The sequence below is a fragment of the Myxine glutinosa genome, chromosome 7 (assembly GCF_964187855.1).
Source record: "Myxine glutinosa chromosome 7, kmMyxGlut1.1, whole genome shotgun sequence".
NCBI classification, from domain to species: domain Eukaryota; kingdom Metazoa; phylum Chordata; class Myxini; order Myxiniformes; family Myxinidae; genus Myxine; species Myxine glutinosa.
The window spans coordinates 40685395-40704399 of NC_136267.1; the positions used below are offsets into that span (position 1 = coordinate 40685395).

Consider the following 19005-nt stretch of genomic DNA (forward strand, 5'->3'; position numbering starts at 1 on the left):
GTCCTTTAGGTGCTTTTTTTGCAAACTCCAAGCAGGCTTTCATGTGCCTTTTCACTGAGGAGAGGCTTCCGTCTGGCCACTCTGCCATAAAGCCCAGATCGGTGGAGTGTTGCAGTGATGGTTGGCCTTCTGGAAGTTTCTCCCATCTCCACACAGGATCTCTGGAGCTCAGCCACAGTGACCATCGGGTTCTTGGTCAACTCTATTACCAAGGCCCTTCTCCCCCGATTGCTCAGTTTGGCCGGGCGGCCAGCTCTAGGAAGAGTCCTGGTTGTTCCAAACTTCTTCCATTTAAGAATTATGGAGGCCACTGTGCTCTTGGGAACCTTCAATGTAGCAGAATTTTTTTTTGTAGGCTTCCCCAGATCTGTGCCTCGACACAATCCTGTCTCTGAGCTCTGCAGGCAGTTCCTTCGACCTCATAGCTTGGATTTTGCTCTGATATGCATTGTCAGCTGTGAGACCTTATATAGACAGGTGTGTGCCTTTCCAAATCATGTCCAATCAATTGAATTTACCACAGGTGGACTCCAATCAAGGTGTAGAAACATCTCAAAGATGATCAAGAGAAATGGGAGGCACCTCAGCTAAATTTCAAGTGTCATAAGCAAAGGGTCTGAATACTTATGTCAATGTGATATTTCAGTTTTTATTTTTCAATAAATTTGCAAAACTTTCTAAAATCCTGTTTTCTCTTTGTCATTATGGGGTATTGATTGAGTGTAGATTGATGAGGGAAAAAATGAATTTAAACGATTTCAGCATCAGGCTGCAACATAACAAAATGTGAAAAAAGTGAAGGGGTCTGAATACGTTCTGAATGCACTGCAGTCGAGGCTTGGGGAATAGTACTTGTACACTGAATGGATCAGGTGACCGCAGAGAAAATTTAACAAAATGAACTGCAGAGAGAGAGAGAGAGGGGAACACAAACAGCAGAGCCAAAGGCCAAGATGGGGAGGTGGACATGCAATGGGTGTGGGGATGAATGGGGGGTGGCAGGAGAAGATGCACTGGGTGGACAAGATGGATACAGAAGGAAAACTGGAAATTTGGAAGGAGGAGTGATTGGGTGAGGTTAACGAGGGTAGAAAAGGTCATGGTTTTGGATTGGGGGGGACCTGAAATGGTGGTGAAGAGCAGTCTTGAATACCTGGAGGAAACCATGAGATTGATGAGAATGTGGAAGTTGGTTCCACAGGCGGGAAAAAGACAAACAATGAGCGGAGGTGAGCAGTGATCATGGATTTAGGTAGTTTCGGCAGAAATCTAGGGAGTATATTTTCACCTGGATATGCTTCCATACCTTTAATTGTTTTTGAGACTGGGACAATACCATTACATGAATTATCACTCTCACCATATCTCACTGAAACGCTGCACTCCCTTGTCCATTAACCTGAACCTCACCCATGCAGTTGTTGCCGCCGTTGACTTGCATGTAGTCTGAAGGACAGACACAGGTGTAGTTTCCCAAGGTGTTATAGCAGGTGCCAGGGCCACAGACCCCAGGGCTGGTAGTGCATTCATCGACATCTGTGGGGAAATAGAGACACAACATGTGTTTACATAAAAAAGGTGCAAAAACAGATCCTTGCAACTACAGACCAATCAGCCTGCTCCCAATCATCAGCAAGGTCATAGAATCCATCATCGCTTCTGATATAAAATCCTTCCTCTTCTCCAATGGCTTGATCTCTGATCATCAATTTGGATTCAAACCAGGTCATTCTACTCTGGACTTGCTGCTTCTGCTGTCTCAACAATGGATGGAGGCCCTCACCGCCAAACAGGACATCAAAGCCGTCTCCCTTGACATATCTCGTGCCTTTGATATGGTCTGGCACCCCGCTCTGCTCACCAAACTCTCCTCCTATGGTATCCAGGGAAATCTCCACGCATGGCTTGCGGATTTCCTTTCCGGTCGCAGTCAATGTGTGGCCCTGAATTGAATTCTCTCATCTCCCCTTCCTGTTCAGGCTGGAGTTCAGGCTGGTTCAACCAGTTCAGGCCGGTTCAAGGCAGTGTTCTGGGCCCTGTGCTTTTTTTTGGTATTCATCAATTATAATCTTTCCGACTCTCTGGAAAATCCTCTCTATCTCTTTGCTGATGACTCCACTCTCTGCCGCTCCATATCTCATCCCACATAATTGGCAGTCTGCAGCCACTTCACTCTGTGTAGACCTGGATAAAATCACAAACTGGTCAAACAAGTGGAACATGTCTTTCAATCCTGACAAATCTCACACTCTCACTATGTCTCTAAGAAAAGACCATCTGGAAAACCCTCCCATCTACTTTCTCAACAATCCTCTTGAAGAAGTTCTGTCACCCAAGCTTTTGGGTCTCACTATCTGCCATGATCTTTCCTGGGAAAACTACATTTCCAAGCTGGCCTCCAAAGATAGTCGCCGACTGGGCATCCTCCATCGTGCGAAGTCCTTTCTTGGCACATCTGAGCTCCTCACCACATACAAGGCTTTCATCCGCAGCTCTATGGAATACTGCTCTCCCCTCTGGGCTGGTGGTCCTGCCTCACACCTAGCTCGGCTTCATGCTGTAGAAACCAAAGCTTTCAGGATCATTGGTATCTCCCGCAATGAAGCTGATTCTGAGGGCCTTTCACTCTCTCTTGTAGTCTTGTAGGCAGGTAGGGGGTATTTCTGTCGTCTACCGACTCCTCTCTGGCCTAGCTCCCCCAGCTCTGTCTGTGCTGTGTCCCCCAAATATTACTGCAGGACGCACAAGAACTGCCAGCAACCCTCTTCTGGTGAAAATGACAAAATCAAGATTCTCTGCTCACCTTCACTCTTTTATTCCTCTTTTTTCACACCTCTGGAACAAACTCCCACACTCTCTTCAATCCCTCTCCTCCCTCCAGGTCTTTAAAACAGCTGTTCACCACCATCTCTTAACTTCCCCCATCCAAAACCTTGGTCTTCTCTACCCGTTAATACACCCCAAATCCACATCTTTCAATCTCCGACTTCATTCCTGAAATTCCTTGTAGTGTCAAATTGTTTTGTACCGTGTACCCCTTCCCTCCCCCCCTGCCCCCCCCCCCAGCCCTTTCGCTTCGAAAATATCTCCCGATGTCCCTGTTCTCCACTGTTGTGCTTGTGTGCTTCCCTCTCTCTACCCATCTTGTCTCCTCCTCCCTTTATTACCCTGCACTCGCGAAGCGAAATTCGGGGTTAAGCATTCAGTTGCGTACGTGTGCTGTATGTGTGCCGTGTCTGCATTTAAAAAATTCATTTTCTCGGCAACCGTTGGTCTGATTGACACAAAATTTTACCATGATAGCGCCTCCGCCTGTAGAATTTTCTATTCATAATTATGCCGTCATAGGTCACGTGATACGGACGCCATCTTGGAAAAACGTTACACCTCTATATCGCCCAAACTGCTCAATGGAAAAAATTGAAACATGGCTCATTGTCAAGTACTCACCATGGGGAATAAGATATGTTGATGGTGATGTCACCGGTGCCATAATTATGATGTGTTACGGATTCGTCACTTCCGTTGTTGTGGTTCTCATCCACTGTAAACATTTTTGGTTGCATGTACTATTATTGTTATAGTTTAAGTGAAATAGAGATTACTGTTTTCAAAAGGTAAAAAAAGTTAGTGTTTTAAAAAGAAACCGGAAACCGGATCGGGAACCGGACGAAGAAGAGGAGGAAGAAAAAGAGAAAGAAGAGGCGGACGGAGCGAGTAAGGTCGGAGAAGGAGCCGAGATACTTGGAGGTCTGGAGCAAACGCTGGCGAACGGGGGTCACTAGCAAACTTTGGGGTTTCCTGGGAAAGGGATTCCTGCGACAGAGTTGTTATCGCTGTGACAGATAAACCTGCGTGACAGGTTTTGCGGTTGATTCCGAAGAGAATCATTAGAGTGCCGTTACGTCTCGAGAACGGACCGTTGGCCATTTTGCCTCGCGCTGGATTTTCGCATCGCTCCAGGTTTTTCACCTCGCTTCAACCATTTCACCGCATCCAGACGTTAACCTGGTGTGTGTGTGTAATGTGGATTTTGAGTGTGAATTTGCGGTTCACCAATTGGGAGCCGTTGAACGTCCATACCCGAAGGTGTGATTTCCCAGCCGCCTCTTGAGGACACTTTTGCCTATCTTTGGCAGTGTGACTGTCAACCGAACGGGATTCTTGTCTCGATACGACATCGTTCTGACGATCACTGGAGTGTGGATCGACTTTGGCTTGATGCCAGGATAGAGACATTGGGGAATGTTATTTTCGCTCACTTGGAGCACAGTGAGTTATATTGTACGAAACTGATGATACCATCATAGGAATGATATATTGGTTGTACAATTGATTAATATTGTTATTGTACTGTTATTCTTGTGTGACCTAAATACAATACTTGTTTGTTGGTAACAATTGGTGTGGTTTCACCATTGATCTTTGACATACAGAATAACACATCTTTCTGCCGTGACTCCTCTCGGGGCTCGGAGGTACACCGTGACCGGGGTTTGGGGAGGAGCACGTAACAGATGTCATAATTTAACAAGTAGAACGCTTGATCTGATCAGTATGAATAAAACAAAAATTCCTCTGCATCTGTTAGTCTGATGGACACTAAATTTTCAGAATATGTGCGGCTCCTCCTGTAGAATTTTTTAATGATAATTAGAACGTCATGGGTCATGTGGTACAGACGCCATCTTGGAAAAAATCGAAAAAAGTTGCACCTCTATATCTCCGAAACCGCTCCATGGAAAAAATTTAAACATGGCTCATTGTCAAGTATTCCCCTTGGGGAATAAGATAGGTTGATGATGATGTCATCTGTGCCTTCGTTATGACGTCATAATTCGACAAGTACAACACATTCAATCATTGTGAATTTTTTTTCTCAGCAACTGTTTGTCTGATGGGCACTAAATTTTCACAATAGGAGCACCACCTCCTGTAGAATATTTAATGATAATCATGACGTCATAAGCCATGTGGTACAGGCGCCATCTTGGAAAAACCGAAAAATGTTGCACCTCTATATCTTCAAAACCGCTGCATGGAAAAAATTGAAGCATGGCTCATTGTAAAGAACTCTATATGGGGAATAGACGTTGTTAACGATGACGTCATTGGTGCCATAATTATGACGTCATAATTCGACAGGGACAACGCTTAGTCTGATCAGTTTGAAATGTATTGCGCGTGATCTATGCAACAATTATATTAGAGAATATAAATTGATGATGTCATCAGTCATCACTCACGTGGTCTGGCAGCCATATTGGATCAAAGAAAAAAAATGTTGAAAAACAGAAGAGTTGGCTCACAAGAAGTTGACTGCGCAGGGTAAGTATTCTATGAATACCATCTAGTTGTTTTATGTGTCCATTCATGTTTTTTGTGTTTTATGTGGTAATATGTGTTTGATGTGCGAGCTCTTACACGAGCCTCGATCTTGTATATAAAAAAAAAAAAAAAAAAAAAAAAAATAAACAGCTCACACTCTCACAAACTTTTAAGCTCAATTCTGAAAGCAAGATCTTGTTCTTGTTACCTAACCAACTCATCCACCAAGTTTGTCATAACCCATTCATAACTTTTTGATATATCATGCTACATATTTTTGGTCCCTTCTTCTCAATGGTGAAGAATCACTGAATTTTTTAAAATCTTGTATGCAGATTTGAATCTTCACCAAAATCGAATCAATTCGTTACTGTCACACACCCAACCTGTCCACCATGTTTTGTCTGAATGCGTCCATAATATTTTGAGATATCCTGCTCACTAACAGACAGACAGCTTGACAAACAGACAAACAAACAGACAGGGCTGAAGCATAACCTTCATCCATCGAAAAAAAAAAAACTTAAAAAAACAACAACAAAGAAACATCATGACCAGTGTACAGTAGGGTGGTCCAAAAATGCAAAAAAAATCACTTTTTTATCTGGATTTTGATGCTCTATTGGATTATTGTTAGAAATGGTCTAAATCATTCACCCAAAAAATATTTTGCATCTGAGTCATCTATAAACTCATACACACTCAACATATAAATTTGTCATTTTGGTCAATTTTAATGAAAATCGTCCATGTTGAGAGGCTGACAAAGACTTTAGAAATATTTTTTCCCTAAATAATGTCATTGATGGTACATACCCCTGTGAAGTCCTCATGGTCGAAACATGAGTCAGACATGTATGAACATGTTTCAAACATGTTTCAAGCATTGTCAAACATGTTTCGACCATGATGATTTCACACTCACAGGCGCAAGCGCATGCAAAAAGTCATGAACCACAAAATGGCTTAGTACAATAGTGCATGTACTTTTTCCACCTAGGTTGCTATTGGATTGTTCTCATTTAGCCAAATTTGGTGAAAAACGCCATATTTCAATTGAAGTGTGTATGAGTTTCTAGATGGAATTGAGCGAAAATATTTGGTGGGTGAATGTTTTAGACCATTTCTAACAATAATCCAGTAGAGCATCAAAATCGGAGAGATCGATGTTTTTTGGACCACCCTAGTGTACAGTCTGGGTCCTATTGTCCCAGGCCTTAGATAAAGGGTTTTTATGGCACACAGCACGTTGTTTAGGGCTATTAGGTTAGGATTTTCACTTTAGTATTGATCGGGAAGCTCTGTACGCGTTTCCAATCTCCTAGACATGCTTCTACAGCAGATCTACAACAGAGTGGGGGCACAAGTGCAAATCTGGCTCTAGGTGCTTCCATACCTTACTACACCCCTCCTGAGCAGGAACCAGTCCCATTCAGTGAGGGCAATGCAACAAGGCTTTATCTGCTCCACCATGAAGCTACTCACATTCGTGTAGAAAAGTACTCGATTTCCACGTAAACATTCAGCATTAGTGCCATTTCCGATTTTGATATTTGTATTTAAAAAAAAAAATCTTACTTTCTTGGTCAGATTGCCATTTTAATGAGCCATCATGTGACCCAATAGTCGTATATTGATGAGATCCCACACACCCAGTGGAACTAAATGGATTGTAATGTTCTGGTTTCACTCAAAAATGTGATTAAAGTTCTATCAGCAGTAAGGCAGTCATTTTTTTAAAGCTTATTTAAAATGTGTAAATTATATAAACAATGTGGAGCTAGAATGCGCTCATATAAAAGTCGACACTTTTGGGCAGTGTGTAGTAGGGATCTGTTCAAGGAGTGGCAGAAGGCGAAGGGTACGGGAGCAGAAACAGCCGAGCATGAAAGTTTTAAGGCAGCCAGGAAGGCTGCAAAGAAAGAGGTAGCAAAGGCGCAGGAGGCATGTAGGAAAATGTTCGGAGAACGCTTGGATTCGGAAGAGGGTCAGAGAGCGGTATTCAGGATTGCAAAGCAGATAGCGAAAGAGAGGTGTGATGTGATGGGGGTGAGTTGCTTGAAGGATGAAGTGGGACAAATCGTTGTCGACCCAGATGGAATTAAAGGAAGATGGAAAAGATATATGGAAATGCTGTTGAATACAGAGAATGAATGGGATGGCAACATAGAGAGTAACCCAGTTTTAGGACCGGCAGAGAAGATAACTGAGAAGGAAGTTGAGGAAGCGATAAAAGCAATGAAGGGTAGAAAAGCGGGAGGGCCGACGGGAGTTGTGGGAGATATGTTGAAGGCAGCAGGAAGTTGGGGTGTGAAGAGAATGACAGAGATCTGTAATCTGGTGGTGAAAGAAGGCCGCATTCCAGTGGATTGGGAACTGAGTACCCTCGTCCCTCTATACAAGGGGAAAGGTGACCCTCTGGAGTGTGGCTCGTACCGAGCGATAAAGTTATTGGAGCATGGAATGAAGGTATTGGAAAGGGTGTTGGAGAGAAGGATAAGGAAGAAAGTGAAGATCGACGAAATGCAGTTTGGATTCATGCCAGGAAGAGGAACGATAGACGCGCTTTTCATTGTGAGGCAGTTGCAGGAGAAGTACATGGAGAAGAGGAAGAAGTTGCTTCTTGGGTTTGTTGATCTGGAGAAAGCATTCGATAGGGTACCACGCAAAGTATTGACATGGGCATTGAGGAAGTTAGGAGTGGAGGAATGGTTGATCAGAGTAGTGATGGCAATGTACAAAAGAGCGCGCACAGCTGTAAGGACGAAGGACGGGAACAGTGGTGAGTTTGAGGTGAAGGTGGGAGTGCATCAGGGGTCGGTACTAAGTCCACTACTATTTGTAGCTGTGATGGAGGTGCTGGTTCAGAACGTAAAGGAGGGTTTACCGTGGGAGTTGTTGTATGCAGATGATCTGGTGTTGATTGCGGAAAGTATGGATGGACTGAAGGAAAAGATGAACACGTGGAAGGAATGTACGGAGACAAAAGGTCTGAAGGTGAATATCGGAAAGACGAAGGTGATGGCAAGTGGTAAAGCATGTGGTGAGGTGGAAAGAACTGGGAAGTGGCCCTGTGCTGTGTGTAGGAAGGGTGTCGGAGTGAACTCCATTCAATGTACAATGTGCGCTGAGTGGGTTCATCAAAAATGTAGTGGTCTGAGAGAGTCATTAACCAGTGTGGCAGCTACATTCAAGTGTAAGGTGTGCACAGAGGGAGCTGCAGATGGAGGAGATGTTGAGTTGGATCTTGGAGACGGCGTGAAGCTGGAAGGTGTGAAAACATTTTGCTACCTCGGAGACATGCTGAATGGAGAAGGTGGATCAGACTCGGCAATGGTTGCTCGAGTGAGATGTGCATGGAAGAAGTTTCTGGAACTGAGTGGCGTGCTGATGATGAGGGGAGTGTCGTTGAAGCTGAAGGGAAAGGTGTATGCTGCATGTGTGAGAAATGTTATGATTTATGGGAGCGAGACATGGGTAATGAACGTAGAGCAGCAACGAAGGTTGGAAAGGGTGGAAATGCGAATGGTTCGACGGATGTGCGGAGTATCGTTGAGAGAGAGGAAGACAAATGATGAATTGCGAAAGATGATGGGAATAGAGCCTGTGCTTGATGCTGTGAAGAGGACCAGGTTGAGATGGTTTGGTCATGTGTTGAGGAAGGATGAAAGTGACTGGTGGAGAAGAGTGATGGAAATGAATGTAGAAGGAAGCAGAGGACGGGGAAGACCGAGAAAGACTTGGCTAAAGATGGTGGAAGAAGAAATGCGGGCAAGGGGGTTAACAAGGAGAGATGCAGAAAATAGGGCAAAATGGAGAAGATTGTCATGGGGACCGCAAGGCTAACCCCCACTCTAGCAGGGAAAATGGCCTTTAAAATGCATGTTGTTGTTGTTTGTTGTTGTAGTAGGGATCTGTGAATATGCACTTGGCTCTACTTAGATCTTTCCTTGCACAATCAACTGCCCATATACTGTTAGATCAAACATCAGGTTTCACCTTCACAAATGCGTGACTCCTCGTTGAGGAAGAATCCAGGGGGACAGACACATTGGAAGCTCCCAAAAGTGTTAAGACAACTTCCTCCTTGGCACAGCCCTGGAAGCTCCATGCATTCATTGATGTCTGTTCAAGACGAACAAAAAGTAAAACAGATGTGTGGGTAGGCTTAATCACACAAACACACACAAAATGATGTCTCCACACCTATCACCACCTCTTGCTTCCTTCATCATTGTAGTTAATGAACCTAAAATGTTAAAGTTAATCAATGACGAGTTATTTAACAGATCAGAACAAATAAAGACCCATGCTCTACTGAAGCAGTTTTTATGGCTAGGGATACAATCCTGGATGGGTTGCCACTCCGATACAGGAAGTCAGTGCAGGAATTTGGAATTTATCCAGGGTGACGGCGATAGCGTGCCTACTCATCGCGAAAGACACAGTGGGATCTTTAAAATCCACTAATCAATGCCGGCAGGTGGGACGCCCAGTTTAACATCCATCCGAGGGACGGCAAACACATCGATGAATAACCCTGCCTGTTTGTGAAACACCGGGATGACAGTTTGTAGCTTGTGAGAGATTCAAACCCAGCCTAGATAGCTTAGACCGTAGAGGCAAGTGTGTGTACCTCTAGGCCTATCTAGGGAGTGTAGGCCATTCTGTGAGCCCATTTCCTTTATGAATGAATGAATGAATGATCGTTTTAAGGCCATTTTCCCCGCTAGAGCGGGGGTTAGCCTTGCGGGCCCCATGACAATCATGGTTCCCTGTTTGAGGCAATGTTTTTATGGCCGGATGCCCTTCCTGACGCCAACCCTTAGTCGCCTCTTACGATGCGCAAGGATACGGTGTACCTATTCTAAACCGGGGTACACACCGTGATCATTCATCCCAGCAAGCTGGTACTCAATTTGCCGACCTCGGAAGGATGACAGGCTGAGTCAACCCCCCTGGTGTTAATTCAGCGATCGACCGGGATTCGAACCCAGGATCCTGGGATCCCAAGCCGGCACCCTAACCGCTAAGCCAACACCAGGCGCCATTTCCTTTATGGTGGCAATTAATCACACCTTGCGTTTGGCCTGTCTTTCACAAACCGGTTGGCTTGGCCTGACGTTGGATTGAACGTGGCAGTAATTTGGAATTTGTTCAGGGTGCCAGCTATGACTTGCCTACTCTTTGTGAAAGACACCGTGGGGTCCTTAATATCCAACAAGTAATGATACCATAAGGGGCACCCAGCCTAACAACCATCTCGCGGATGACACACTCGGTCATGCAACGCCCTGCCTGTAAAGTCCCAAAGTTTACAATCAGGTCAAGAATCGAATTAAGGCTAGGCAGCTCAAAAGGAAGCGCACTACCTCTTTTGAGGGTCAACCTTCCACCAAAGTACAAAGACTCAAACAAACTAAAAAAAAGAAAGAAATGTAATCCACTGAAATACTACAATGAAATTTTTTTTACCATTGAAAATGGCACAAGCTCCAATGAGGACCACTTATGATCAAAACAACCATCATCTAGTGGTGGTGGTGGTGGTGGTTCATATGCAGATTGTGACTGCTTGGCTGCATCATTTCCTGGGGGCGTGGCTGTGCCGCTGATTCAGTGCCCAGTCAGCTGGAACTCATTTTGCCAACCTCGGAAGGATGACAGGCTGAGTCAACCCACCTGGTGTTAATTCAGGACCTTAATATCTCAAGCCAGCCACCTTAACCAATAAGCCAACACCAGGCTTATCATATCGTAAAGAATCAAGATAATGTTGTCATGAATTGGTACTCCCAGTTCGATCCAGTTGAAGAGTATGACCTGAAGAAAGTAAATCATCTTGAGCAGGTATGTCGTCCTTTGTCCAAGAGAGAACCTTTGATCTGATGATGAACCCCTGAGCCTGTTTTATAGTCTTTTTGCTCCTCAAACATACAAGACCCCCCCAAACAGCATTTTATAGTTGTTTTTAGGTTTTCACTCCATATTTATGCACAAAAAGCAAAACATCGACCTTTTTAATTTAAATGCTTATATGGTTGGTGTCTGGGTCAGTGCATGCACCTTCGAGGATGACGGTAATGGGGTTAGGTCTGAAACCCTCTCCTCCTGGGCACAGCGTTTTGTACTCATCTGCGTGTGGGTGAGGGTGGGGTGGGAGGATAGTATGGGAGAAGAAAAGGAAAATTGTGTTTTATCATTAAAATCCCGTATGTTGTGTTGATTTGTACATCGTCTCCTGTTGTCCATGTAATTCATGAAAAAGTACACCTGAAGCCTTCAAAAGTATTTATATTGCATATGATGTTATACAAGCTCCTCCATGCACTTTATGCAAAGTAAAAAAGAAAAGGTCCAAAAAGAATGAGGAGTTCTTGTTTTCATGGTCAAAATAGACTGCCAAACCAACTGCCCATATACTGTTAGATCTCTTTGGCTTTTTTGCTGCAACTATTTGACAAGGCCCCTAAAGACACCTCAGCGAATTTAACAGAGGTCCCTTAAGGCACAGATGTCCCAGTGTTACCTGCCTGTTGGGTTTACCTGTGCTGGGCGGTGGACACAGCTCACATGGGTTGCCCCAAGCACGTCCGAGGGAGCAGCAGCAGGAGGCTCGGCTCACCCCGACCCCAATCTCAGCACTGCAGCTGAACCCCCCGTCCCCTCGCGGCTCTGGCTCAAAGTAACAGCTTCCGACACGCGTGTCTGCAATGTGAAGACAAGAAGAAAAGATTTGTATTTTTAACACCGATTCTGTTCAACTATTGTTTCACTTGTTTTGTTGAGGAAGGTTTAGGAGTGCACGATTTGGTGAGGAATAATGAATATGACAACAAAAGTGAGAAGTTAATTCTCACCTACACAGCCGACACCGGTGGGGTTCAAGTCGAATCCGGTAGGACAATCACAGCTGTAGCCGCCAGGTGTGTTTCCACAAACACCGTTAATGCAATTTACTGGGTCAGTGCATTCATCAATATCTGAAACATTATAGGTCGTCATGACAGGAAATGAAGTGAAGGGTCAATAAGTGATAATGTCAGCCAGGAAGCAAACAAGCGTCGAAAAAGTCAATTTAAACTCCCGTAGCAAACATTATAATTGTAACTGAATGAATGAATGAATGAATGAATGATCGTTTTGAGGCCATTTTTCCCCGCCAAAGCGGGGGTTAGCCTTGCGAGTCCCATGACCTCATGGTTCCCTTTTTGAGGCAGTTTTTTTTTATGGCCAGATGCCTTCCTGACGCCAACCCTTAGTCGCCTCTTACGATGAGCAGGGATACGGTGTACCTATTCTAAACCGGGGTACACACCGGGATCATTCATCCCAGCAAGCTGGTACTCAATTTGCCGACCTCGGAAGGATGACAGGCTGAGTCAACCCCCCTGGTGTTAATTCAGCGATCGACCGGGATTCGAACTCAGGATCCAAGGATCCCAAGCCGACACCCGAAACGCTAAGCCAACACCAGGCTTTTATAATTATAACTCATAAAGATAAATTAAGGTAAATTTAAAATCCGTAGATGGAGGGAATGCAGGGATCTCACAATCTTAGTGATGACCCACACTTAGTGATGGAGGTCGGAGGGAGGGGGGAGGGGGCTTTTGGCTTTACCTTATCCTGTGTGATACCACATTGCATGTACATTGAGCAAAATACTTAATTACAATAACCCAAAGTTCACGTAACTCATCGGTGATGTCACGTTGGATTCACTCATCAACGGAATGAGATATAAAGAGGTAGAAAAGCAAGGGAAGAAAAAACGACAATGTAAAATGCGAGTTAAAAAAATAGAGTGGTAGGAACGTATGGGGAGAAAGAGGGGTTGGGGTGCCACATATGAATGGAGAAATGGAAACAATAACAGTCAAACAAAAGAGTGAGCAAAATGAAATTGAAAAGAACAAGAAGAAACACAGAAGATAATATGAGTGTTATCATTGGAGGCCTACCCGTGCAGTTTCCACCACTTTGGTCCAGTTCATAGCCATCATCACACACGCAGCGGAATGTTCCAGGAAGATTTTGACACGTACCGAACACACAGATGTTGTGAAATGTGCATTCATCGATGTCTGGAGCATAAAGGTTTCAAATCCACATGAGGTTTCAATAAATACTTATACAAATGAATGGCAATAATCTATAATGTTTATACTCCATATGCGGCCTGTCAAGCCGAGCATTGTCGTTATCGTTTTGTATGCAGCATGTCGCTGCGGGTTTGCCTCAGTTCTGGCAGGGAGGTGGCAGTGGTGCTGATGCAGTGCTCACTGTAGGTTAGAGCAGGAATTGGTAATTTGATCAGGGAGCCTGTGATAGGTCGCCTACTCTTCATGAAGAACTCCTTGGGGTCTTTAATGTCCACCAACTCATGGTAGCAGGTGGGATGCCCAGTTTAACATCCATCCAAGGGATGGCATACACATTGAGGCCTAAAAATTTTAGTACATGCCAGATGTTGCTGTTGTTTAGCCCTGACAGTTCTGCTCGAACAGGCCTGTGGCACGGAGATAGCCAATTGATCTCCTCGGAGCGACATGTGATTCCTCACATATAAGATGGCATACTCCAGCCATTATAAAGCCAGGACCACGAGAGAGAGAGATAGAGATAGAGATAGAGATAGAGATAGAGATAGAGATAGAGAGAGAGATAGAGATAGAGATAGAGATAGAGATAGAGATAGAGAGAGAGATAGAGAGAGAGAGAGAGAGAGAGAGAGAGAGAGAGAGAGAGAGAGAGAGAGAGAGAGAGAGAGAGAGACAAGAGGGAGTGAGATGGGGGGTCACCTGGTCCATGGGGACCAGAGTTACCATGACCGCACTGCCCTGGCAAATCCAGGCAGCAGGGAAGATTTTACCCCCGATTTACGTCTGGGGATACAACCAGCGCAAAGTGGCATCCTCGATAGTTGTAGATTCCAGATGTTCATATAAGCTTGGTGGAAGTGAGCGTGCTGTGAAAGCATATGATTTAATCCATTGTCTAGTGTCTCAAGTAAATGCTTCAGAATTTTTGAGGAAATATAAACACGAAGAGGCCATTGGGTTTTTAATGTCTGATTTGTATTCACAACTGATTTTAGTACAGGTATTTATTTATAATGAGCTAAGCTCAGAGTCTTCTGTCCAATCTACTCTCCCCTATTTGTAACATTTCAGTTAGGTGGTTTGATAACGAAAAGTATAAACAAAATGCATGTTAGTTCTAACATCCGTAAGCAATTATCTTGTGTAGGACAATATTCAGGGTCAACTCCTAGAGGTGTGATTTGTCATCCCGTTGTTTTGTCGACCAGCTACCCTGTCATTTAGGGCTTTTATGCACCTCGACCTCTGTAGAGTAAAAAAATAAATCCCATCAGTGCTCACCTTGGCAATACCGACTGTCATCAGAGGGAGCAAATCCCATCTCACACTCGCAGCGGTATCCACCCGGCGCGTTCAGGCACTGCCCGTTCTCACACAACTCTACGTTTTCCGCACACTCATCTAGATCTGCAGACAAATTGCGAGGAAGGAGGGAGTGGAGTAAATGAGGCTTTGTTGGGTGGAGCATTAGTCCATCTTCTTAAAAATAGGGGCAATACCCCTGGGTGCTCACCTGGTAGAATAAAGCAGTATACTACAAACTGACAAAGTGTTTTAAACAGCATTACGGTATTTTAAACCAATTTCTATGGATGCTAGAAGACAGGGCAGCATGTAGAATCATATCAACGTAATCATAAGACTTTAAACAAGCAAACAAAAATTACCTATTTTTGAGGGGTGGGGACCACACCACCCCCTCCTCCCCCGTAGACCTCCTCAGACCCCGATTTTTCTAATGCCGTGAACAAACATCGATGCATCACGAGTGATAAAGGTTGTGGTAAAGTTTCATCGAAATTGTGTGTGTAGTTTTGTAGGATAGAACAAATACATATTTTGGGGGGCAACGCCCCCCCTCCCACCCACACCTCGAATTTTTAAATGCCGTGAACAAACTTTGGGTCCATCACAGGTGATGAAGGATGTGGTCAAGTTTCATTGGGATTGCGTGTGTAGTTTCGGAGAGAGCAAATACCTATTTTTGGGGGGCAACCCCCAGTTAACCCCCTAGACGTCGAATTTAAAAAATGTCGTGAACAAACTTTGGTACATCACAGATGATGAAGGATGTCGTCAAGTTTGTGTAGTTTCAGAAGAAAAAGCAAATTTGTTATTTTGGGGGGTTAAACTTGGATCCACTTTGACCCTCGCTTGACTTTTGACTTTGACCCCTAAACCCCAATTATTTTAATGCCGTGAACAAACATTAGTCACAACATACCAAATACCATTTGTGCCAAGTTTGGTCACAATCCCATCAGCGGTTTCAGAGAAGAAGTTGCAAGTGTTTACGGTCTGACGATGTGCCATCGCATAAGCTCCACGGAACTATGTTTGATGGCATCAGTGGTGAGGTTGGTTGGGGAAAGAGGTGGGGGGTATAACTAAAACAAAGACTTTCAAAATTAAATTTATTAACAGCTACTTTGTGGGAAAAAAGGGAAAGTCCATCATTTGGGTAAAATCTGGCATGTACATATGTCCTCAGAACTACAGGTCTAGATAAAGCATAGACAGAATGAGTACCATACCGGTGCAGGTGTATCCATCCCCAGAGAAGCCATCTTGACAAAGGCAGCGATAAGAACCGGGGGTGTTCATGCAATCAGCATGAACATTGCACACGTGAGTCTCATTGCTGCACTCGTCAAAATCTGTAACATACACAGGATAACACTACATCACCATTTAATCATGACGTACCAACATGCCACTGTACTCCCCAGCATCTGACATCTCCTTCCAATAGTTTTGATTTCTCTAAAGATTTTGGAATGCTTCTCGTGCAAGGTCATACCGGAGCAGTCAATACCATCTCCAAACCAGCCCGGGCGGCAGGCGCAGTGGAAACTGCCGAGGCTGTTAGCACAGGTGGAGTGCATGTCACAATTATGTGCTCCAATTTCACACTCGTCCACATCTAGCGCAACACATGAGAGAGTAAAAACAAAAGTAAATGCATGGGAAAGGAAAGGTATCGTTTTTTAAGAGCAGATCATTAATTTAACATATTAAATGATGATGAGAGTCAAAATCAAACTCAAAATGTCAAATCAAAATCAAATCAAAACAAAATCAAATTAAACATGAGTCCCCTTACAAGGACATTCAACGCAGGAGGAGGCTAGTAGGCCCATAAAGACTGTGCAACAGTAGCTAACTTATTGTTGTTTGTTTGTGCTTTATACTTTTAAAATGCTAAGCATCAACTATGGAAGCAGTATACACCATATTTAAAGGTCCACAGACACAATATATATGTATGTGTGTATATATATGTGTGACATATATATGTGTGACATATATATACACACATACAAATATATATATATATATATATATATATATATATATATATATATATATATATATATATATATATATATATATATATATATATATATATATATATATATATATATATATATATATATATATATATATATATATATATATATATATCTTATCTATCTATAATTCCAGTAATCTCTGTCTGTACGTCTGTACGTCTGTACGTTTGTTTGTCTGTGACCGCTGTTTCTCGACAACCACGGGTCCGATATACTTTTAACTTGCCAGGTATATTGCTGGGGACCCGAGGATGTGCCTTTTCAAGGTTTCATATTAATCGGACAATTACTTACCGAGCTATGTCCAAAAAACGATTCAACCAATCAGAGAGCAGCGAACGATCGCGTGTGCCGAACGTGGCGGGCACACTCTGCCTCGGATGGCACATTTGAGAGCGTATTCATTTATTTCACGTTTGCAAACTATGTTGGCGTTAAACTATGTTTTACAACTAATAAAAACGAATTTGCGATTCATTCGCTTTCCTGCGCGTTTGTGCACGCGATGGCGATTTCTTTACCAAACTCCGGAAGCCGTTCGCTTTGGACCAAACCATTGCATGTAAATAGAGGGGGGGGATTGTCACCACTCGCAAGCCGTTCGCTTTGGACCAAACCATTTCATGTAAATAGAGGGGGGGGATATAATTTTAGATATAGATATAGTACGGGCATGCCCTAGTATATATAAATATATATATATATATATATATATATATATATATATATATATATATATATATATATATATATATATATATCAGATTATAATTTAGGTTCTCCAGCCTAATGAGCGCACGCTGTGATGTCACCGTCATGTACGTGTGCTTTGCCTGCCAAGCTCCGGAGGAGCCATCCGACAGTGCGTAATTTAGATCTTAGTTCAGATACTGTCATAAGTGCATACAAAAACTCATAGTTACCGACCTGGTTTCGCTCTTGTTGGGGCTTCATCGGGGCAACGCAGTGAGATCTGCATACACTTATGACTCTGAAAGCCTTTCGGTTATATACCAGTCATTATGCGACTTCATACCATGAGTGGTGAACCACCATTAAGGTATCCCATCCAGCTATGCTGTACCTTAATGGGAGCGACTAGCACCGCCTGCCACACGGTACATTATCTCTGGTATCCACTCACTATATGGAGTCGTCTGAATGCGGCCGGGAGTAACAATCAGATTATAATTTAAGTTCTCCAGCCTAATGAGCGCACGCTGTGACGTCACCGTCACATACGTAGGCTTTGCCTGCCAAGCTCCGGAAGAGCCATCCGACAGTGCGTAATTGAGATCTTAGTTGAGATACTGTCATAAGTGCATACAAAAACTCACAGTTACCGACTTCACAGTTACCGACAGTTAAGGGCGAAATCAGGTCGGCAACTGTGAGTTTTTTCATATTCAGCACATGGCTCCATTCTGTGAATCCACTGAGGGGATTGTAAGTGAAAATAAAAACCCAAAAGCAGAGTGCATGTTGTTGCAAGTGGTCCTCACCGGTACATCCAGACGTGCCCTTCCGCACATGGAAACCTGGTGGGCAGTGGCAGATGAAGGAGCCACGTGTGTTCTCACAGTCCCCATGTAGGCATATGTTGTGGTTCAAGTCACACTCATTCACATCTGCCAGAGGAAGAATATTTATCAAACATGAATATTATTTGGATACATATTTGTGTTCAATGTGTTGTGCTTCTGTACTTAACACCAACCAACGGATTAAGTCATTCACTATTCTGTGACACAGGGTCTTTGTCAGTTCTAAAACGTTTGTCTTCAGTTACGCGAGAGTTTGTGCCCTTTGCATAATGACTTGTCCCTTCACATGTTCCCGGTGAAAAATAATCATGGATCCAAATCGAGGCTACGAGTGGGCCATGCCAATCTACACCGGTGTCTGTGTGGAACCTTATAATATAACAAATAACACAGTCTTCAATGATGTCAGCGAAGTATAGTCCAGTGCAGCTCTCATGGAGTTTATGTGGACATGCACCATCCTGTATGAACCATTGTCTTAGCGCTAATTCAACAAATGCACTAAAAAGCCTTTATGAATACGGGAAGATACTGAGCCAAATTAACTGTCCTTTTAATGAACCAGTGGACCAAAAAGGCCATGGTTTGTGTTACGGATCCCGGATTTAGAGGAGTTACTATTCATGTCATTGCTTATTAATGTTTATTCTATTAAAGGTTGTTGTGGTTAAAGGG

The 19005-nt window shown here is 43.6% G+C and overlaps 1 protein-coding gene across 1 annotated transcript in view; it reads right to left on the reverse strand.

Moving 5' to 3' along the window:
- LOC137416542 (fibrillin-2-like) overlaps positions 1 to 19005 on the reverse strand; it is a 96255-nt gene that overhangs the window by 64841 nt on the left and 12409 nt on the right. Inside the window, exons 9-18 of the mRNA XM_078781561.1 lie at positions 18289 to 18414; positions 16234 to 16356; positions 15968 to 16090; positions 14715 to 14840; positions 13293 to 13415; positions 12189 to 12311; positions 11875 to 12036; positions 11395 to 11463; positions 9328 to 9453; positions 1411 to 1536 (exon numbers count right to left, since the gene is read on the reverse strand). Of these exons, the coding sequence (XP_078637687.1) occupies positions 1411 to 1536; positions 9328 to 9453; positions 11395 to 11463; positions 11875 to 12036; positions 12189 to 12311; positions 13293 to 13415; positions 14715 to 14840; positions 15968 to 16090; positions 16234 to 16356; positions 18289 to 18414 (1227 nt within the window). The remainder of the gene's footprint in view (positions 1 to 1410; positions 1537 to 9327; positions 9454 to 11394; positions 11464 to 11874; positions 12037 to 12188; positions 12312 to 13292; positions 13416 to 14714; positions 14841 to 15967; positions 16091 to 16233; positions 16357 to 18288; positions 18415 to 19005) is intronic.